The sequence below is a fragment of the Salmo salar genome, chromosome 11 (assembly GCF_965601325.2).
Source record: "Salmo salar chromosome 11, fSalSal1, whole genome shotgun sequence".
NCBI lineage: Eukaryota > Metazoa > Chordata > Actinopteri > Salmoniformes > Salmonidae > Salmo > Salmo salar.
In genome coordinates, this window is record NC_138301.1 from 13,068,919 (window position 1) to 13,091,944 (window position 23,026).

The window sequence follows — 23,026 nt, forward strand, 5'->3', positions numbered from 1 at the left end:
CGGAAAGTATTCAGACCCCTTGACTTATTCATAAATGGATTCAATTATTTGTTTCCCTCATCAATTTACACCCAATACCCCATAATGACAAAGCGAAAACAGGTTTTTAGCCATTTTTGCAAATGTATTTACATAAGTATTCAGACCCGTTTCTATGAGACTTGAAATTGAGCTCGGGTGCATCCTGTTTCCATTGCTCATCCTTGAGATGTTTCTACAACTTGACTGGAGTCCACCTGTGGTAAATTGATTGGGCATGATTTGGAAGGGCCTTGGTCAGGGAGGTGACCAAGAACCCGATGGTCACTCTGAAAGAGCTCCAGAGTTCCTCTGTGGAGATGGGAGAACCTTCCAGAAGGACAACCATCTATGCAGCACTCCACCAATCAGGCCTTTATGGTAGAGTGGCCAGACGGAAGCCACTCCTCAGTAAAAGGCACATGACAGCCCGCTTGGAGTTTGCCAAAAGACACCTAAAGACTCTCAGACCATGAGAAACAAGATGCTCTGGTCTGATGAAACCAAGATTAAACTCTTTGGCCTGAATGCCAAGCGTCACCTCTGGAGGAAAGCTGGCACCATCCCGACGGTGAAGCATGGTGGTGGCGGCATCATGCTGTGGGGATGTTTTTCAGCGGCAGGGACTGGGAGACTAGTCAGGATCGAGGGAAAGATGAACAGAACAAAGTACAGATAGATCCTTGATGAAAACCTGCTCCAGAGCGCCGGCCTCAGGACCTCAGACTGGGGCAAAGGTTCACCTTCAAACAGGACAACGACCCGAAGCACACAGCCACAACAATGCAGGAGTGGCTTCGGGACAAGTCGGGAATATCCTTGGGTGGCCCAGCAAGAGCCCGGACTTGAACCCGATCAAACATCTCTGGAGAGACCTGAAAAAAGATGTGCAGCAATGCTCCCCATCTCTAACCTGACCGAGCTTGAGAGGATCTGCAGAGAAGAGTGGGACAAACTCCCCAAATACAGATGTGCCAAGCTTTTAGTGTCATACCCAAGAAGACTCGAGGCAGTAATTGCTCCCAAAGGTACTTCAACAAAGTACTGTGTAAAGGGTCTGAATACTTATGTAAATGTTATATATCCGTTTTTTTTTTTTTTCAAACATTTGCAAAAAACAGCTTTTGCTTTGTCATTATGGGGTATTGTGTGTAGATTGATGAGGGAAAAAATATATTTATTCAATTTTAGAATAAGGCTGTAAGGTAACAAAATGTGGGAAAAAATCAAGGGGTCTGAATACTTTCCGAATGCACTGTATATAGCTACTACACAAACGTATTACTCAGAAAAACACACCCACATTAGGTAGATGCATAGATCATGTACTGTTCCTACATTACAGTGAATGCTCAGTGTATAGCTGTGTAAAGGAGGTGTCTTCAGTCTCATAATGTTTATTGGGCACAAGTTAACGCAACATATTGTGTATAATTTTGTGTCCTGCATTGCTATTGGTACATTTTGTTTTCACCACAAATATTTAATGTGTTTATTAGTTCTGATAGAATGTCTTAATGAAGTTCTCTCACAAGGTTTTTTTTATTAATATTTGAGCAGGTGTATTGTTCTTCAGCCATTTATGGTAGTTTAATATTGTATCTCCGCAATCTGGGCCTGTTCTGGTTTTTAGTCAAATCATTCAAATTAACTCTCCGTTCTTTTCAATAGTCACAGAATATGTGCATCGAAAGACCGTAAAATGCGCTTGTCATTGTTTGTTTTTGATCTTATTGAAATGGTTCACCTCTGACAGGGACGTAGCATTTCTCGATTCGTTTGGACCGAACATGTCATCATTTCAGGGTATTTTCATATTTTGTGATTACAGGAACTTTGTCAAATAACACCTCTGATAAAGCAAAAATATGCAAAATGGCCTTAATTATAGCATGCTGACTCTTATGTTCTGATAGGGTTGGAAAAGATGAGACGTACCTTTTTTGTATGAGTGCCATGTAGTCGTTGATACGCTCTTTCTCTCTCCTACCCTTTCCCTCTTTTAGTTGGAGTGCGAAGTTGTATCTGACCCCCAGTAACATAGTCCTACTGACCGCCATCGCTCTGATCGGAGTGTGTGTTTTCATCCTGGTCATCATTGGCATCCTCCACTGGCAGGAGAAGGTAAGAACGGAATGACACAAATACATCGCTTACACCGCTTATCATCGTCATTATCATCGTTTACGCTTTTAATCAATAATAATGAGCACCATCAACCTCCTCTCTTCCCCTTCATTATTAGCTGTACTGTCTTGTCATTTTTCCTCTTCTTCCTTGCATTCCTCCTCACTATCCTCTCCTCCTCCCCCTCCTCTTAATAGTCTGAGCCAAAGCCGGTTATGTTCTGGTCAGAGCAGTGTGTGTCCTCTCTCATCCTCCCCACCATTGCCAGTCCATAGTATCTGGCGGGGGGTCTTCTCTTCTCCTGGCCCTAGGGGGTTTCTGGGGAGCTCTGGTGTTCGTCCAGAGAGCAGGAGACCCGCTGTGGGAACAGGGCTCACTCGGAGAGGAACAGATGGGTCAGAACCAGCAGATGGGCCCTGTCCTCTAGCCTCCCACAGAGCTCCAGCACGGCTGATAGAGGGCCACAACCAGTGAGGACGCTCGGCTGTAATTGCTTTTGTTCTGCCCCTTCGGCATATCAAATCTTTTGTTCGTAATCCCTGTAAATATGCCCTCCAGGGAGTGTGTGTGTGTTGGTTGTCTTGCTACATTCCTGTGGGTGTTTTGTGAATTTTACATTGAGTTTTAAGGTAATCATGTATTGTTTGAATTTCGCAAACTTGTGCGCATTTGCATGTGTTTGCATGCAACTGCTGCCGACACGCATGTGTGGTGTGTGTCCAGCCTACCGTGCACACACTCTGAGCGATTCATCCCCATCCCAGTGCAGCCGTGGCTGGTTTGTTTCTCCGCCGAGCAACGTTGGCGACTTCTCAAAGCCATCTGCTGCGGGTGCTTTATAATGCACGCAGGAAGCCGTAATTGCGGTCCGCTCAGGGAACTGTTCCGGGAACACTAGCGTTGACTCTGCATTAAAATAACATGTTTGGCTCCATATCTGAGGAACTGAGCCCAGCCATTTTACTTTAGCAGAAAGAGAGCGAGGCAGAGGCATGGCTCCTTGTCCGTCGTTGATTAGAGGTTGATTGACTGATAATGTTCATGATGGCCAAGGTAATGGGAGCTCAGGTAATAGCTAGCTGTTCATTTGTTTAGATGATTACTGGACCAATGTACTGTACTTCCGTTCAGAGCCCCCTTCATTTTCAGAGATACAGGTAACTGCCAAAATAAAGGAAACACCAACATAACGTGACTTAGTAAGGTGTTGGGCCACCACGAGCCAGAACAGCTTCAATGCACCTCGGCAGAGATTCTGGAACTCTATTGGAGGGATGCGACACCATTCTTCCACAAGAAATTCCATGATTTGGTGTTTTGTTGATGGTGGTGGAAAACGCTGTCTCGGGCGCCGCACAATGATCTCCCAAAAGTGTTCGATTGGTTTGAGATCTGGTGACTGTGGCATATGGCATATGGTTTACATTTTCTTCATGCTCATCAAACCATTCATTGACCACTCATGCCCTGTGGATGGGGGGCATTGTTATCCTATGGGGGCATAGCTATGGTAGCCAAAATAATGGCCTGCCCAGCATTTTTATACGTTATTATTTTTATGATTTATACATGTTTTATACATTGCTTAATTAACTCAGGAGCCACACCTGTGTGGAAGCACCTGCTTTTAATATACTTTGCATCCCTTATTTAATCAAGCGTTTCCATTATTTTGGAAGTTACCTTTATATCTGCTTCATGTTATTACTGTTGCAGCTGATGAGTCACATCTTTTGAATCTGCAGCCTGTTTTTGTGTCGGTATGACGTCTCCGTTCTTGCGAGGCTGTGTGTTTTTGTACCCCGTTGTATTGGGATAGCCGACATTTCCGCTGTTGTGGTTCTTTTTGAGCGTGGGTACTGCCTTTGTCTGCTTTTAATGGGGGAGGGTTGTGACCCATTGTCATCTTTTTGTCTAGTCGGGTGTGTCATATGCATCGTAAGTGTGCTTGCCTTGAAGTCATATCTGAGCCCGGCTGCTGCTGAGTGCTCCTGTTCTATCTGACTCACTCTGCCCAGCACAATAACACACCATCATTGAAGGGGCTCTCTTAGATAAGAGCGTCTAACCTTTCACACAGGGGAAAATAGCATTTGGGAGAAAGAAATCTCCATAAACCTTTCCATTTGCATTGCGGTATAGAGTTGACCAGGTCACGGTGCGATGGGTGATTTACTTTTCATATTTACGCTGACCCCTGCTATTTGTTGCACAAATCTCAATGGTCAAATAGACGTCAGAGACTGGTTTGAGACACAGTACCTCCTGCAACAGCCGAGACTGGCTCAGGAAGTGTTGTTGGAACACGGTTAAAGATAAGAAAGCTAGTCAAAATTTGAATAAAACCGCCGTCTCTGTTTTAGCCAAGCTGTAAATCTGAGAGGTATTTTGGATTCTCTTTACTTGTCAGGTAACTTGGGTTTCATGCCTGAGGAATCGATCATTGTTTGTTTGAGCCATTTGTATTTTGTGTGGGTTTGAACAGAATGCAGGGCTTTTCGGGAGCAGTGAAGGCTGCGTTATGCCTCCACGTTGCATAATGCATACAATGTGACAAAGGTCTTATTTTATGTTAGTTCAAGGCCCCATAGCCTTAGTGCAGAGTATGGATAGGTTACCGCATACAGTAGACCTTTCAAATAGGTCAAGTTATCGTGTTACTGAACTTCACATTCAATCAGAACAAGATTGTTCACGTTAGCACTCAATCAGTAGGTTTCAGACCCTTCAATAAAATGACACTGATATCGCACACGGAATAACGACACAATTGTATCCCCTGAACACTCAATTATTTCATGTTCATACACCACAATGAAATAGCAATATTGACAGGATTACAAGCCAGTTCACTGAATGAGACCTAAGGAGCGTATAACAGTATGTTCATGTACTGTGTACACGCCATAAAAACAAGTGTAAGTAACTGAACACTCAGTCCTAAAGACTGTCTGCTCCCTTAAGTCCTGAGCAACACAGATCCGGCCGACGGACTCTCTGCTTAGATGTCGGTGTCCTCCATCAGGACTGTCTGTCGCATGGCGAGTAGTTCCAGAACAAATCTGTCAGCTTTATCTCCGCTGCATTTTTTAAGCTTCCCCTTTTTTTTCATCATACGTGCCTTTTATGTGCTGCCTGTTGTCAAGGGAAAGCTAAAAATAAACGTGAATGATCCTCATGCATCCGCAGAGGGTACATAATCGTACATTGAAGAGAGATCCCATTAACACTTGTAATAATGATTGCCTGTCTCAGATTGTAGCCATGACCACTCAGTAGGTCTGCCGGTTTCATTACAATTCTATAATGGTGTCAGTCCCACCTCTCTCTCTCTCTCTCTCTCTCTCTCTCTCTCTCTCTCTCTCTCTCTCTCTCTCTCTCTCCATCGCTGACTGTTAGACTCTGCTTGTCTGTGTTGGTCTGACTCATGACCCCTGACCATTTCCCTGTGTGGGTTTCAGAAAGCGGACGACCGGGAGAAGAGACAGGAAGCACACCGGTTCCATTTTGATGCCATGTGAAGGAGCACAGGAAGAGATGGACCATGGGAAAAAAGTCATGCCTGCTTTCTGTTTTATTTCAGTTTGCTGGTCTATGGAATTGTTTATTTACTTGATCCCCTCAGCCTCTTGACGATGAGCCATTTAAAGTGTTTATATATCCATTAGACATTATCATATGTAAAAGAGACAGACAGGTTACTTCTGGCATACTTGCACAGTTTTGTTTGGAATTTGAATTATTTTTTTAATTCACATTTCCTTATACATTTCAAGGGCCAAAATGATGGATGAACCCAAATCTAAACAGGACTACTGAGTGAAATTACACTGAGTTATATCCCAGTTTACTTTTTTATTCAATGGTTTGGCTCAGCTCATTATGTATGGTTGTCAATTGGGCACTAACAGTTTACGTCATGAATTTTGCAATAATGTTTAAATGTTCAATCCAAGTCATCCTGATCTGCAAAACACATGACCGATTTGTTTGTTTTGGGGGAAGCATTGCTATTGTAATGCTACTTGAATATTTATATCTGTCATCCATTGTCTTCCTGTATGTCAATCTGTAAAGGTTATTGTTTTCCGTGGAATGCTACAGTGAGATCTTACACATAGAGTCCACTGACCCAAACAGGGTACTTACACTGGATGCATCCATTGTGCACTACTGTATATAATGCGCATAGTCCATTGTCCATAACGAGGGGTTACTGTATGTCAAGTTCATTATGTATTTTTCCTCTCCCTTTTTTTTTCAAATTCCCCTCCAAATACCTGACACGATGTATAATCCTTGTTTGACCGCTCCCACTCTCCACTGCCGTCACTCACAGTGGTCTTGGAATGGCCTGTACTACTGACCCCACTGGTTTGGTCATGTCCTTAGCTTTTTAGTCTTTCTCACTCTTAATCATCTTGTCTCGCATGATAAACATGGTGTGTTTTTGGAGTGCCAAACACGTATGTGTTTATTAAAAACTTTAATTAAACTGTGGCGGTCAATTGAAAAATGGTCCACATAACACTTAAAAACTACTTCTACTTACAAGGGGAAATTAGGTTTGTTCTTTAACCAACAGAAAGTGCAATCATCAATATTATCACCAATGTCAAAGCTTCTTCTATTAATCATTCTATTTCATTTTGAATTGACGTGGGGGAACATGCTATCATCTCATGTCTGGGGTTTGAACTTTTTTTAAACGAATGATTAATAGTGATCCGTCTAATTGATTTTATTTTTGTGTTTGTGCGTGTGATCGGAAATGTTCAACTGAAGTATGATCATTTCCGTTGAGAATGTTTATGGGATGATGGGTTGAAAATTAAAGTGTTTATCGTGCTTAATTCATGGTGGTTCTCACTTGTTTTGAATTCATTTAAATGTTTCCGTCTCACTTCTGCCTTCCGTTTCATTGACTGGCACGTCCATCCGAAAATTGGAATTATCCTAGTGAGCTGATGACCAAAGAAACGATTGGAAGTGACAACTTGGCATAGTCTACAGTTTTGAGTTCTTTTTAGCTCATGCAGCATAATGTATTGCAATCTGGCACTTATGGTAAAATGGTAGTCTAATAAAATGTTAGCCATCATTTAAATAGCAGTTGATGTTTTACTGTCTGATGTTTTTAAACGATTGTCTCTTGGCAACAACTTAGTGAATAAATATTATCCTAATTGTATGCTGTCAACTTTTCCGTATTTTTTTTTTGCGCAAAGCACATAACCCCATTGTAACTTGCTCCATTCGTTTAGTATTATATCATAAATGGCTTTGCGCAATTTTACCAATATAATCTTTCAATGCAACAAGAACAGAGCAGAGACTTGTACACAGCGAGAGAGAACGCATCCGATTTTACACTCGGTGATGGGGTGCATGCGTACAAGCTGCTCATTCACGCAAACATCGCCCGGAGCTTAAATGAGCCTTGTTTAGTGCCATTACTTCAGTTCAGCCACAGACCACTCTGTGCGTCTCTCTGTGCGCGTCTCTCGGATACTCTGCTGCTCAACCTCACTGGACAATGCAACCTACTTTAATAATAGCATATGTTGCATGTGGAACTACAAGACACCTGTCTAGATGGAATTAACGTTGTATCTAATGCTTATCGGGAGTGGTTGAAGAAGAAGCGCTTGTTTTCCTCAGAGGAAATTCGGAGTTGATGGTTGTCTTTCTGACTATGGAATTAAGGCGGTCAATGAAAAGTTGGATTTTATAAAAACCGACTCAATGCATTGGATCCATAAAATGGAGAGAGAAAGCGTGTAACTCCGCAAGCTTAAGAAGGAGAACGTATTTGGCACCACCACACAGGGAGAGGAAATGCACAGAGGTGAGTTTTACTGGGCATCAGAGCGCTTTTGGATCGTATTAAGGACCACTGATATTATACAAGAGGCTATTAATCACTCGCATCGGCTGTGATGTAATTCATCCCGTATTCTTCTGCAATATAGACGAAACTCACCCTTACTAAATATCTCCCGTTGTATTTTCTCTTGCGCCAAGTTGTTTTATTGTGTTCTGCATGTTTGCAAGAAGCCTAAATCCCTGAATGGCATCGCCACCTGCAGGTTTACTTCTAATTTAGCTTTTTAGACTACTGCAAGCGGTCATCTTTCAAACGTGCCAATATCCTAACTTATAAGATGTGATCTTTGCACAAGGCTACACAATCCGGAAGAATGCGTTCAAATGTAGGCTACTTTTCTATTAACGCCTGAGGTCGATGTCGGTGCCATCGCGGAAATCCAATTAGCATAAAGAAAATCCAAATTGTAAAAAGAAATCGTTCAATTTAAACTAGATATTTTTTATTTTTATTTTTTTTTGCATTGGATACGTCTCAATCCACATGTGTAACACTTCTGCATCTGTGGTAAAAGGTGACAGAGCTAGAGCGGTGTTTGTCAGACCATGAGACATCCCGAACATCTCAAGTCATGTGTGATGAATACAAATGGTAAAAGCAAATAGCCTAATGTATTTAGGAGATGAAAATCGTCATGTTTTAGCTGAACGGCGGGTGGTGCTGAAGTGACAGCTCCCGCTGATTCGCGCCACATCTGGGACAAGGCCACAGCTGAGGTTTGCAGCTCATTTTAAGCCACGATATTCTGCTGTGAAATCATTGTGTTTTGTACTGTACTGTAGGCCTATTATTAAAGGGACTGACAAGTATTGTTTAACACACCTAGCCTGTAAACTGCACTGAATCTTATCACCGAGGGGGAGAAAATCATGTTGAGTTCTCTTCAGTAGGACTGGGCTATTTCAGTCGCGAAAGGCACAAAGTCTAGTTCTCTTAGAATGATCAACAAATGACTGTAGCGTTCTAACTCTGTATAGCCCTATATTTTATTTTGTAACATAATTGCAGAATCAAAATGCATCAGCAAACATCCAAAGAGAACATATCTATCCTTTTTGGGTTAATTTAACCAAGCAATGTGGTAGGCCGTCCATTTTTATTTACAATGCTCTCCCACTCATGTTCTTCCAGTAGTGTAGGCTACCTTTTCAATTCAGACTTTCAGGTCCATTCAAAGCTGTTTGAGCCAACTGTGTTCTACAATGAACGTCTGCCATAGACTGCTTTTAAGAGGTGGTTATGGTCTTTCAGTGGTCCCCCGTAGGATCCGGAAAGGGCAAATCTATGTGAATAGCTTTATAGTCAGGCTGTGCATGGAAAAGTGTGTGTGTGTGTGTGTGTGTGTGTGCGTGCGTGCAGTGTGGCCTTTTTGGCCTACAGCGTATCAAGGCTGGGAAGAGAGAGGGTGTGTGTGTGTATGTGCGCATGGATGTGTGTTTTAAATTCTGTATAGTAGAGAACATGCTGTCTGATTTCTTTTTGCAAGCCTGGGTGGCTATAGTCAATCCATGTTTCATTATGCATCAGTCAGGCTCCCGCTCATGGTTTAATGTGATATAAGCAGCGCAGTCTATTAAAATCTGTTGGGGGTAAACCTACATCGGGCTTATCTGGAGAAGACAGTAGTGTCGTGGGCTGAAATGTGCACAGGGGTACTGCGAGCAGTTTTAGCACAGATATAATACACAGTGCAGTGCTGTTGCTGCTGCCTCCGGATGCCTGTCTCTCATTATGGCATCACGCCTGTGAGCCTTATCCCATTTGTTCTGGTTCTGTCTTCATTCAGGACAGGAGGCTGAAGGGTTGGCGGATGCTCTGATAGGCGTGATGATGTGGGCCAACCAATGAGTGCTCCCTGACACACCATCAGAGGACAATATGATAGCACATACACAGATATACAGCCTTCTTTATTTAGCTGTACATGGTATGGAGGAGAGAGCTCTATAGGCATCGAGTTCGGGCTTCAGACTTTTGATTGTGATATGTCTTGGCTCCGATAAGATGCTTTTTAGATAAGCTTTCAATGGCACAACCTATGAAATACAAATACAGGGATACATCTACAAGACCCAAGGATCAATATTCTGTCAAGTATTGTTGTATATCATACACATCAATTGCAATATGCATCTTAACTGTATGTTACTGTCAATATCGTAGATCATTTCACGTGTGTGTGTGTGTGTGTGTGTGTGTGTGTGTGTGTGTGTGTGTGTGTGTGTGTGTGTGTGTGTGTGTGTGTGTGTGTGTGTGCTTGCGTGCACTGTTATGTTAGGTTATGATGGATATAAGTAGGGCTATAGTTCTTTATGATGCCCGGTATAGCTCCTGCATCACAGCTGTTCCAATAATCACACATACACCATTTAGTAACAACAACAACAAAAAAAGGTTTATAATTATCTCACCGAACAGAATAGAAGGCATGTTTCTCATTTAAACTGGTAATTACTATTTCCTATCTTAACTAGCAGATTTCAAGCTTCACATAATTGCTTTTTAATGAGGGGTGTGTGAGCTAGTGTGTTAGCTTGCCTATTATTTCAACACTTTGATTAAATTGTTTTTACCTGTTCCGCTCGTATTAGGTGGTCATTTTATGAAAAATAACGGTGCAAACCATTGACATTGGAATGTTTTTCCCTTGCAGCCTGGGTACTCCTTATTCTGATAGAAGAGGGATTTGCTCTGGCACAGAGAACTAAAGGTGCGTCTCCTGTTGTCATCTTGTCATATTATGGGGGAATAATTGGTCACGTTGTTGCACGTGACACATTTTCACTGGCAGCAGCACAATGCATTGATCTAATCCCATACATATCCCAATTCAAACATGGTCTTGATTCTCTTCACTGTCTTTTCTCAGAGTCCTTTTCTCAGAATGAAGGCAGTCCACCTCAGAATCTTAACGAATGTGGCACCTGGGTCCGCAACATCAACGGGGGAGTCTTCACGTCCCCCAACTACCCCAACACATACCCCCCTAACAAGGAGTGTGTTTACATCTTGGAAGGTACATGTCTGTTTCTGCCCGCTCAAACAAAAATGGCCTCAGCAGTGCCTTAGAATGTGGATAAAAGCTGCTTATTGGTTTGTCGCAATTTTAACAGCCTGTCAGTCACTATACGCATCTTATCAGAGTCATGTCATCCAAAAGTCCAAAACCTATTTGTTTGTGGTAAAACTCAGTCGAGTCGAAGTAGGCTGCAGGAACTGATAGTGTGATTTCGTCAGTCGGAGATAAATTGAAGACTTGGTGAAGCTCAAGGTCTCCCCCTGTGGAAACATCAACTAGCATAGCCACAGAACCTACCTTGACAATCCGAATGATTAATGTGCATGTACAATGAGCAGGGCTAAACAAGGCCAGTTCTCCAGATCATCATGACTCAAACCCAATTGTGAATGGCATCGCTCATCTCCAAAGGTCGTAGGAGGGGGATTCACTCAATACTGATCAATCAGAAATGTCCGTCAACCTGGTTTACATTTCACAATTTATGGCTTGATGACTGCATTCCAGAGACTTTTGTCTCTCAGATGATGTGACTCTTGGTTAGCGATTTGTGTATTTATTTGATTGTTTCAGTGTGTTGTTGTATTGAGTTATCAAGCTAAGCTATATTTGCTATGTATGTAGCTACTTTGAACTGAGAGCTCTTGTTTCTAGTCCTTACCAAGGGAAATATACATGTGATTTCGTGTTCTGATAACAGTACTGCCAGTTTGGCTGAATCTGTACAGTAGGCTTCCGTCATTTATTCCTGGTTCAAATAGTGGCATTGCTGCTTCCCACATACCTTCGAAGTACAGCTAATTTGTTTCGGTGTGTGTGCCGGCGGTGACATGATTTGTGTCAGTGTGGGCGAGCTAGTGACATGATTTGTCTTTACGTGTGTCTGAGCTGTGACATCGTCATTTAAATGGTGGTATCATTTGTTTCAGTTCAAAGGCGTTACCCGCTCATGTCAATTTTTCTACCGTTTGACATTTTAGCATTGCGGGCAGTCTGAATGCATATGTGATTAATCTATGAAGACAGGAATTAGCTAGCTTTTAATAAAAATGGTATGTGCAAGTGGTAGTCATGTTGATTCTGGGAGGCTACTTGAGCCAGTCATGTGGGGTGTGATTTACGTGACATGAACGTCTAAACTCAAATGTATGGTTGAAGTTTTGTGTTTTGGTTCAGAACCTGTAAGGAAACCTGCCGACATGTCAAGTCGTTTCAAGTCATGCCAAGTCCTGTGTGTATGCATCAGCACATGTGCATTAGTGTAAGGGCTGAACTTGGGCAATATGGATTGAATCGAGCACTAAGCTTGGGTACCTTTGTGTATTAATGCAGGTGTCCATAAACTGGCTGTGCATATGAGTACAAAACAGGAGTTTAGTTGTTACCAGATTTTTAAACAAGTTTGTGTGCAGACTGAGACCCTGCTGTACTGGTAAACGCAGTCCATGGAGCAAAGCCTTTTAGCAAAAACAAGACCCAACTCACCCCTCCACCTCCTCTCTCACCTCCTCCAGCTCTCCCTCGTCAAAGAATCCAGTTGGCCTTTGATAAGAACTACTACATGGAGCCCTCCTTTGAGTGCCGCTTTGATCACATCGAGGTACGGGATGGTCCGTTCGGCTTCTCGCCGATCATCGACCGCTTCTGTGGGTCGAAGAGCCCAGGCCTGGTCACCTCCACAGGCCGCTTCATGTGGATCAAGTTCACCAGCGACGAGGAGCTGGAGGGTGTTGGGTTCCGTATCAAATACACCTTTATAGCAGGTACACGTTCTCAGTTAGAGCTAGCCTAATGGGCATGTCCTCATTACATACACAATCATAGGTGTGGATAATACGGACTGAAGCACAACCACAGATTCACTGTCAAAGGCTTCATTTGACTTTTGTTACCATCCAATTGTATGTACTAAGACACTGAAATCAGCGTCTCACATCGGGTCACAGATATTTGCTCCCAATGGTCTTCCCCAGTTTATCTGGCTTCCTTTAATGGGATCTTATCACTTTTCTTTACTCATGAATTCCAGCTCTGTGAATCAAGACTTATGTGCTTTCCTGTTTCTAACTTCAGACCCAGATTTTCATCTGCACGTGGGTGGACTGTTAAACCCGATTCCAGGTAAGCGCTTCAATATTTCACCGGTTTGTCCGATCCGATTTGAAGAGCTCTGTGCTCTAAAGCTTACCGGGTGCTATCTTTCACTGACACATGCTCTCTCACAGACAGACACATCTCTTTCTTCTTTCTCACCCCCCGTCTCTCTCTCCCTCGCTCTCTCTTCCTCTAACATCTCTCTTGTTTCTTTGTTCCTGTTTTTCAATCTCTTCCCTTATGCTCACTTTTCCTTCTTCTGCAATCCTTCTCTTATCCATAACCCCCCCCCCCCCCTCCCCTGTCCTCCACCTTTCTCTCTTCTCAGATTGTCAGTTTGAGATTGGTGGCTATGATGGTGTTATCCGCTCCAGTCAGGTAGAAGAGGAGGATAAGATTAAGACTGGTGATGCTCTGGACTGTATCTGGACCATCCGCGCTCCTCCTCAGTCCAAGGTGAACATCTTGTTCCCCCGCTCCTTCCCTCCAGTGGCTAAATGGGTCATCACGTCACTCACTGCAGAGGGCCAGCCACTGAAAACACACCCATTGATTAGAACACAGGAGACTGGGAGTAAGACACACCAGTCCCCTGACCCTCTCTCTGCTGTGGAAACAAAATTAGCAGTATCTCAAATTAGCAGTAGCACAACCAGGGCAGCAGGTATTAGGCCAATAATGCAGAAATAGCAGAAAATAGAATCGGCAGTACTGGGACTGAAGCTAAAAGCAGCCACTTGACTTCTGCACTCTTACGAGTTCAAATGTGCTAAAGAGGCTGGATTGTTCCGGGCTGAATTCACAAGGTGCTCTCTAGAACGATACAGAGACAGGTTAGGTATTGACAGAATGTTAAGATTAGAGCCTATTAGGGTGCCAAGCATCAATCTTGTGCTCAAAAGATTTAGTTCTACAACTATTCATCTGATGTCAATGTTTCCCAGTGGTTGTGCGCTGTACAATTGGGCTAAGCCTACCAGGATAGGCTTAGCCCAAGTATGAGTCTATTATCCTTCAGTACCAATATCCCTTTATAAATGCTTCAATTTTCACTTAATTTGGGTTCATTTCTTTCTGAATGTCAGCTGAGTAGCCCTGGTTTTGCGTTGTAACATGGTGATTTCTGGCTGTAGATTTTCATTCGCTTCCTGGAATACCAGATGGAGCACTCCAACGAGTGCAACAAGAACTTTGTGGCAGTGTACGACGGCAGCAGTGCCATCGAAAACCTAAAGGCCAAGTTCTGCAGCACCGTGGCTAATGACGTCATGCTAACCAACGGGGTGGGAGTGGTGAGGATGTGGGCCGACGAGAAGAGCCGACTCAGCCGCTTCCAGATGCTCTTCACCTCGTTTGTCGACCGTGAGTGTTCTCCTTCTTTCGTCAAAAATCTTACTTGCCGTTATTGTGGGCCGTCTAAACCAAGAGTTAATTTGGAGATAAATAATTACGATCAGTCTGTGTACTTTATCAATTGGCAGGTCCTCTTGTCTCCTTATTTTTTTATTCTCACGATTTAGTGGTCAGTATTTTGTCCAGACACACAACAGATTTCTGAAAGGTTGGAAGAGATAGATGGGGCCAACTGCCCATTCTTCTTCTTGATTTATTCACGACATCCACATCCTCTGAATAGTAAATAACTGACTGACATTCAACTCTCATTTTAGAAATGGAAAGTTAATTAAAGTGGCATACTAAGCAGTGATATTTCCCCAGTCTTTGCTGGGTACCTCAAAGAAAACGACAAGTTATTGATATGCATGTAACAGTGTAACGCATTGGCTATAATTATGGGTCATCATTCACAATGGACAAATGGGATTTATCTTCCATTGAGGAATGGAAAAGCTGACTAATTTGTCATTATTAGTGTGTCGTTATGATCAGAAGCACTGCATAAAGCGCTGCCTTTTGCATGGCAGATGTGGTTTGTATGTCAATTACAGAACAGTTCCATGGAGGAAACAGTTGAATACTTTTATTCCAAAACACTATATCCATTTTCAGAAATGTTAGTAAATTAGCTTTTTTTTTTAACCCTTTACGCTCTTGGCCTATATGGATAGGGCTATATTTAAATGTTTCTTAGGCTTTCACAAGGAAATTCAGAGAAACCGATTTAGTAATTTTGGTGCGTATAGAAAGGAGTCCTGAGTGCATTCAGGTGCATGTTCTGCGGCAAATGTTCTTCACAATAGACAAACACGGGCTCATTCTGTTCAGAACAACCCAGAGTATGACGCCCTGTCATCTTGTAACTGGAAATCAAACATAAAGATCATGAATGTTGACACTGTATATGACATGAGTGTTATGATATGGAAATGTAAAGTGCACATTTGGACTAAGGGGTTTGCCATGTTTGTATGACATCAAAGCTGTATTTATTGTAATCCTCGACGTCTAATCTTTCAAAATACATTGTCATCTTAATGTGATCGCATTTCCCTCACTCAGACAACAAAAATGTGCAAAAGTTGCCCAATTAGCGGGAAGGATGGGGGAAACTTCTTGTCGCGTGCAGTGCTCAAGTTCAGAATGGCTGTAAGTCAAAACCCATACAGCACTGTGAGGCGCAGAGCCTGACCTCTGAAGTTAAATATAGCATGTTACTGTACAGCCACTGCATTCGAATGTAGGTGCTTATCAGTGTCCAAATCTGCCATTCTCAACCCGTAAATGGGTATGAGTGTAAAGGGCTACAGAACTTCTGAAATAAATTGGTGTGTACAAATGATACATTTGTGACCTCAATATTTTCAAAGATTGTATGTATGTATGTATGTATGTATGTATGTATGTATGTATGTATGTATGTATGTATGTATGTATGTATGTATGTATGTATGTATGTATGTATGTATGTATGTATGTATGTATGTGTATATATATATATAAGTTGGAAGTTTATGTAACAGATGTGAAATGGCTAGCTAGTTAGCGGTGGTGCACGCTAATAGCGTTTCAGTCGGTGACGTCACTCGCTCTGAGACCTTGAAGTAGTTGTTCCCCTTGCTCTGCAAGGGCCGCGGCTTTTGTGGAGCGATGGGTAACGATGCTTCATGGGTGTCAGTTGTCGATGTGTGCAGAGGGTCCCTGGTTCGAGCCCAAGTAGGGGCAAGGAGAGGGACTGAAGCTATACTGTTACATTTACATACACTTAGTTTGGAGTCATTAGAACTTGTTTTTCAACCACTCCACAAATTTCTTGTTAACAAACTATAGTTTTGGCAAGTCGGTTAGGACATCTACTTTGTGCATGACACGTAATTTTTCCAACAATTGTTTACAGACAGATTATTTCACTTATAATTCACTCTATCACAATTCCAGTGGGTCAAACACTATGTTGACTATGCCTTTAAACAGCTTGGAAAATTCCAGAAAATGATGTCATGGCTTTAGAAGCTTCTGATGGGCTAATTGACATCATTTGAGTCAATTGGAGGTGTACCTGTGGATGTATTTCAAGGCCTACCTTCAAACTCAGTGCCTCTTTGCTTGACATCATGGGAAAATCAAAAGAAATCAGCCAAGACCTCAGAATATAAATTGTAGACCTCCAAATGTGTGGTTCATCCTTGGGAGCAATTTCCAAATGCCTGAAGGTACCACGTTCATCTGTACAAACAATAGTATGCCAGTATAAACACCATGGGACCACGCAGTCATCATACTGCTCAGGAAGGAGATGCGTTCTGTCTCCAGATGAACGTACTTTGGTGCGAAAATGCAAATCAATCCCAGAACAACAGCAAAGGACCTTGTGAAGATGCTGGAGGAAACAGGTACAAAAGTATCTATATCCACAGTAAAACGAGTCCTATATCGACATAACCTGAAAGGCTGCTCAGCACTGCTCCAAAACCGCCATAAAAAAGCCAGACTACTGTTTGCATCTGCACATGGGGACAAAGATTGTATTTTTTGGAGAAATGTCCCCTGGTCTGATGAAACAAAAATAGAACTGTTTGGCCATAATGACCATCGTTATGTTTGGAGGAAAAAGGGGGATGCTTGCCAGCCGAAGAACACCATCCCAACTGTGAAGCAGTTGGCAGCATCATGTTGTGGGGGTGCTTTGCTGCAGGAGGGACTGGTGCACTTCACAAAATAGATGGCATCATGAGGCAGGAAAATTATGTGGATATATTGAAGCAACATCTCAAGACATCAGTCAGGAAGTTAAAGCTTGGTCGCAAATGGGTCTTCCAAATGGACAATGACCCCAAGCATACTTCCAAAGTTGTGTCAAAATGGCTTAAGGACAACAAAGTCAAGGAATTGGAGTGGCCATCACAAAGCCCTGACCTCAATCCTATTGAAAATTGGTGGGCAGAACTGAAACAGCATGTGCGAGCAAGGAGGCCTACAAACCTGACTCAGTTAAACCAGCTCTGTCAGGAGGAATGGGCCAAAATTCATCCAACTTATTGTGGGAAGCTTGTGGAAGGCTACCCAAAACGTTTGACCCAAGTTAAACAATTTAAAGGCAATGCTACCAAATACTAATTGAGTGTATGTAAACTTCTGACCTACTGGGAATGTGATGAAAGAAATTAAAGCTGAAATAAATAATTCTCTCTACTATTATTCTGACATTTCACATTCTTAAAATAAAGTGGTTATGCTAACTGACCTAAGACAGGGAATTTTTAGGATTAAATGTCAGGAGTTGTGAAAAACTGAGTTTAAATGTATTTGGCTAAGGTGTGTAAACTTCCGACTTCAACTGTATATAATATACATACAGTACCAGTCAAATGTCTGGACACACCTACTCATTCAAAGGTTTTTCTTTATTTTTACTTTTTTCTACATTGTAGAATAATAGTGAAGATATCAACATTCTGAAATAACACATATGGAATCATGTAGTAACCAAAAAAGTGTTAAACAAATCAAAATATATTTTAGATTCTTCAAATTAGCCACCCTTTGCCTTAATGACAGCTTTGCACACTCTTGGCATTCTCTCAACCAGCTTCACCTGGAATTCTTTTCCAACAGTCTTGAAGGAGTTCCCACATATACTGAGCACTTGTTGGCTGCTTTTTCTTCACTCTGCAGTCCAACTCATCCCAAACCGTTTCAATTTGGTTGAGGTCGGGAAATTGTGGAGGCCAGGTCATCTGATGCAGCACGACATCACACTCCTTCTTGGTAAAATAGCCCTTACATAGCCTGGAGGTGTGTTTTGGGTCATTGTCCTGTTGAAAAACAAATGATAGTCTCACTAAGTGCAAACCAGATGGGATGGCATATCACTGCAGAATGCTGTGGTAGCCATGCTGGTTAAATGTGCCTTGAATTCAAAATAAATCACAGACAGTGTCACCAGAGAAGCGCCCCCACACCATCACACTACCTCCTTCATGCTTTACGTTGGGAACCACACATGGGGAGATCATCCATTCACCTACTCTGCTTCTCAAAAAAACACATGCGGTTGGAACCAAAATTCTCCGATTTGGACTCATCAGGCCAACGGACAGATTTCCACCGGTATAATGTTCATTGCTCGTGTTGTATTTCTGATCAATTTGATGTTATTTTAATGGACAAAAAATGTGCTTTTCTTTCAAAAACAAGGACATTTCTAAGTGGCCCCAAACTTTTGAACGGTAGTGTATATCAATGCAGTAATATAAGATTTGGCCTTTGGTCAAAAGGAGTGCACTATATAGGGACTTGGGTGCCCTGTGGAAAAAGGCCTAACACTAACCTAACACAATAGCATTAGGTTATGATGGGTTTAATTTATATGTTAAATATACAGGATATGAACATTCCATTCCAGCTAAACAATGGATATATAGCGTTTTGCAACAAAACCCATTTTAATAAACATCTAAAAATCTATTAATTAAAATTCTGAGAAGAGTAATATTTTACACACACATAGTTACCCATAACCATTCATTTCTCATGAAAAAACACAAATGTGAAGAATTAATCGATATAGCACTTTGGAAATAATCTTTTCAGTTGTTCCAACTGAATAATCAGAGATATATTAATTCCTGTATTCATTTTGGATATTGTTTTTTTTATTCCCATCACTGCAGCACTTCATTACCTTTTAAATTCAACAGAGATGTTTTTTTAAGAGAGCTCTTAAAACATTCTGATGCACATTAAAAAAAGATCACATTTTTCATCATGTTTGTCTTGCATTTCAATTCATGAATTCCCAACGCCAGAGACATTCATCTTAGTAACCAGTCAAGGCACTTTTACCTGGAGCATCACCTTGGATATTTTAGTCCTTCTCAGAACACCATTGACACGCAGAGAGAGTACTGTGCATCATCATTTTCATTACCTCTGTGGTTCTGGGCTCTCTCAAGGGCAAGATGGGGAACACGAGCCGGCGCTGACACCCAGAGAGAGAACAAGCTTTTTTGAAGGCGAGAGATGTCTAATCAGTTTGGAAGTGAGCGCATAGTCAGGGGAACTCTACGCACTCAACGGGAGACGAAAGGCATGTTATGACCCCTTCATCCCGCTGTCAGAACTGCTTAGCCTCGCGGCAGTGGAGGGGAATGGTTTGGTGTTCGGCAACAGGCTCTAAACAGCGTGTATGTGTCAGGGGTGCGGTGGGACCTGGTGGGGGCTAGTGTCTACCTTGCTGTAGTACTGTCTGATGGGGTTTGAGGTGTGTGTGTGAGGGGGGGGGGGGGTGGCAAGTTGCTCAGATCTCTGATGGAGAATGGGGGGCAGGAGGAAGGGGGATGTAAATGTGTGGCGGGGGGCATCCTGTTAGGACCCACGAAACCAGCCTCGTACATCCATCTCCTGGGCCCAGCAGCCACGTTCAATTTACCAGACTTCTCGGCTGTCTCGTGACTAGCCTTGTAAGAGCTAGTTTAGTCAGGAGTCTCAGCGCGCCTGGCCATCTGTGCCTCGTGATGGCCGTCTAAATTGATTTACTGCACTCCATACGCTACGCTGTTTTTTTTCCCACTCTGCATGGTTGCTAGGAGAAGCAGCCATTCCAATTGCTGATCATGTCATGCAAGCTGTAAATGATGATGTATGGTTTCAAGTTGCAGACATCTAGCGTTTATTGCAGTAGTTTTCATCTTTAATCACTTTACCTTGTCTCTTGTTTCAGCCCCGTGCAATAGCAACACATTTTTTTGCCATAGCAACATGTGCATCAATAACTCCTTGGTGTGTAATGGGGTTCAGAACTGTGTCTACCCCTGGGATGAGAACCATTGTAAGGGTGAGTGAAAATGTAATTTCCTATTGTCTACTTTTAATCATGTAGTACTTTTATCACGTGGTAAATTGACTTGTGACAACCAAACCATGATAGTAGACTCACTGTTTTTTCCCGCCTTCACAAACAGAGAAGAAATCCAATGGCCTGTTCCATCAGATCACTAATACCCACGGCACGGTGATCGGCGTGTCCTCAGGCGTGGTTCTAGTCCTACTCATCATCTCCATCCTGGTCCAGATGAAGCAGCCCAGGAAGAAGTTGGTAGCCCGCCGGCCAGTCTTCAACAAGGCTGGCTTCCAGGAGGTCTTTGACCCTCCCCATTACGAGCTCTTCTCCCTCCGTGACAAGGAGATCTCCTCTGACCTGGCTGACCTATCAGAGGAGCTGGAGAGCTACCACAAGCTGCGCCGCTCCTCCACCGCGTCGCGCTGTGTCCACGAGCACCATTGTGGCTTGCAGGCTTCGGGGGGCAGCATGAAGCAGAGCCGCACCACCCTCAGCTCCATGGAGCTCTCCTACCACAACGACTTCTCCAAGCCCCCGCCCATGAAGACCTTTAACAGCACCTATAAGAAAAGCTGCTACGGCTACAAACAGACTCACGATTGCGCCGAGAAGGTCATTGAAGACCGCGTCATGGAGGAGATCCCCTGTGAGATCTACGTCCGCGGCGGAGCGGCCGGGCCAAGTGCTGGACCAGGAGGCTGTGGCACTCTCAGCTCCCGCAACGGGGGCCGCAATAACACCAGCATCGTCGACCCCCAGCAGCGCTCAATGTCCATGGACTTCTAGGTGAAGATGGGAGAGGGGGAAGAAAAGGAGGAGAGGAACCATACTCAAGTTTATTTTCTGGTTTTCCTTCTTTTGATCAGTTTAATAGGGAGGACTCTCGCATGCAGATTCAGCTTTTCCCCTGTATGCTCAAAATAACGGGACACTGCCACACAGAGAAACAGAGTCAGATGAAAATGACTTGACTGTTTACTGTATTTACATTCATTCACATGTCAAGCACATATATATTATGCTTCTCATAACTTATTTTCGTCTTTATTTTCGTCTATGTACTGTGTATTAAAACCAGAGTATCAAGCTTCATGTTGTTGCTTTTAACCCATTCATTTGATATTGTTTGATTTGATTAAAATGTACATTTATGATGACAATGATGTGATGCAGGTTATGATTATCACACACACATCCACACACATGCAGAGCCCCAATGAATATTCTATGTCTTGAGGGAACACAGTAAATATACATTCAGAAGTGGCAGATTTTCATGTAGGATATCTAGACAGAGGAATAGATGTGTTTTCTGTGTGCTTTTTAACATTTTGGTTCCATTTGGGGATTTTTAGTTCAGATGGGACTATGATGGTGAATCCAGAGAGTATAAAACAGGGGGGATCTATAAAGGGATTGGGATGCCCACACAAACACACCTGGTACAGGGTTGAGTTTCCATTCACTTTTTAAATGATAGAGAAAAGGGTTATTCGGGAGTTGATAACAAATTCAGAGTGATGTGAGAAAGTAGCCTAAATAGGCTAGCAACTTTTAATTCAGAAACATTGATATACCTGAATGGTGGAATAAGGACTACACATATGAGATTTTGTCTTCTGATCTGACGTTTAAAACAAACAGACAGACATACATGGGCCACCATTTATTATTTCAATCGCTGGTTGTAGGATTTCATTGTTTCATTAAAAGAGACCTTACTCACTTACCTGTATCTGCCTTTCATTTTATAAGAAAACACTAACAGTTGTTCTGCATAATAAAAAATACCAAAACCCCACAACAACTTAATTAAACAGCATGGGAATTGCAAATACTGAAAATACCCTGAAGTTAAGTTTTTGTTTTGTTGATGTGTACAAATACATAGTATTCTTAGCCATTTTAGAATAATTTAAAATTAGTCTCCAATTCATATTATGTATATTGTAATAAATTACCATAATTTACTCTGCTCAGTCCTATAAAAATGTATTTATATGATTATATTATACATAGAACCGATGTAATAAAACATTTGTTTGACTGAGTTTTGTGCAACCGGACCTTTTAAAATTCCTCTTCAATCAAAATTAACTATGTAGCATGCAGTGTATAGGATCTTATGTACATTAGTGTCTGTAGTAATCAATGTCAATTACATTTTATTTCACTTAATTTACTGCAACCCCATTGTTAGATGAGACACACAAAACACGAAGACAGACATCAGTCATGTAAGCCGAATCTCTCTCTCCACCACCCAACATCCCAACCTCTCTCTCTGCTGTCATGTTGCATTAGACAATACGAGAGTGCTTAGGGCTTCATCTGTCTTAAAAAGGCAGAGGACAGACACAGAGTGCCACAAGTACCAATGGGGTCTGAAGCTACAATGAAGCCCTCAGAAACCCACAAAAATCCTCTATGAACATAGTCTCAGAGGTTAACAGAGGGTGTTCTGGTGCTGGTAATTCTCAATCTGCCTAAATTGAAATAGACCCATAGTAATCTACATTTACATTTTAGTCATTTAGCAGACGCTCTTATCCAGAGCGACTTACAGTAGTGAATACATACATTTCATTTTCATTTCATGCATTTTTTAAATGTATTTTTTATTGTACTGGCCCCCCGTGGG

The 23,026-nt window shown here is 42.3% G+C and overlaps 2 protein-coding genes across 2 annotated transcripts in view; both read left to right on the forward strand.

Moving 5' to 3' along the window:
* Window positions 1-6,998, forward strand: part of itfg1 (integrin alpha FG-GAP repeat containing 1) — a 129,068-nt gene extending 122,070 nt beyond the window's left edge. Inside the window, exons 17-18 of the mRNA XM_014126507.3 lie at window positions 2,025-2,142; window positions 5,607-6,998. Coding sequence (XP_013981982.3) covers window positions 2,025-2,142; window positions 5,607-5,666 — 178 coding nt within the window. The 3' untranslated portion in view covers window positions 5,667-6,998. The remainder of the gene's footprint in view (window positions 1-2,024; window positions 2,143-5,606) is intronic.
* Window positions 6,999-7,492: 494 nt separating this feature from the next.
* On the forward strand, window positions 7,493-22,114 carry neto2a (neuropilin (NRP) and tolloid (TLL)-like 2a). Its single transcript, XM_014126508.3, has 9 exons — window positions 7,493-7,993; window positions 10,686-10,742; window positions 10,902-11,048; window positions 12,566-12,814; window positions 13,125-13,172; window positions 13,474-13,601; window positions 14,279-14,507; window positions 20,266-20,379; window positions 20,507-22,114. The coding sequence occupies exons 1-9, from the start codon at window positions 7,984-7,986 to the stop codon at window positions 21,169-21,171; spliced, it is 1,647 nt and encodes a 548-aa protein (XP_013981983.1). The 5' UTR covers window positions 7,493-7,983; the 3' UTR covers window positions 21,172-22,114.
* Window positions 22,115-23,026: the final 912 nt, after the last annotated feature.

Coding starts and splice junctions, on each gene's coding strand:
- neto2a (XM_014126508.3), top strand. Junction 10,743..10,901: donor TCTGGCACAGAGAACTAAAG/GTGCGTCTCCTG, acceptor GTCTTTTCTCAG/AGTCCTTTTCTCAGAATGAA. Junction 12,815..13,124: donor CAAATACACCTTTATAGCAG/GTACACGTTCTC, acceptor TTCTAACTTCAG/ACCCAGATTTTCATCTGCAC.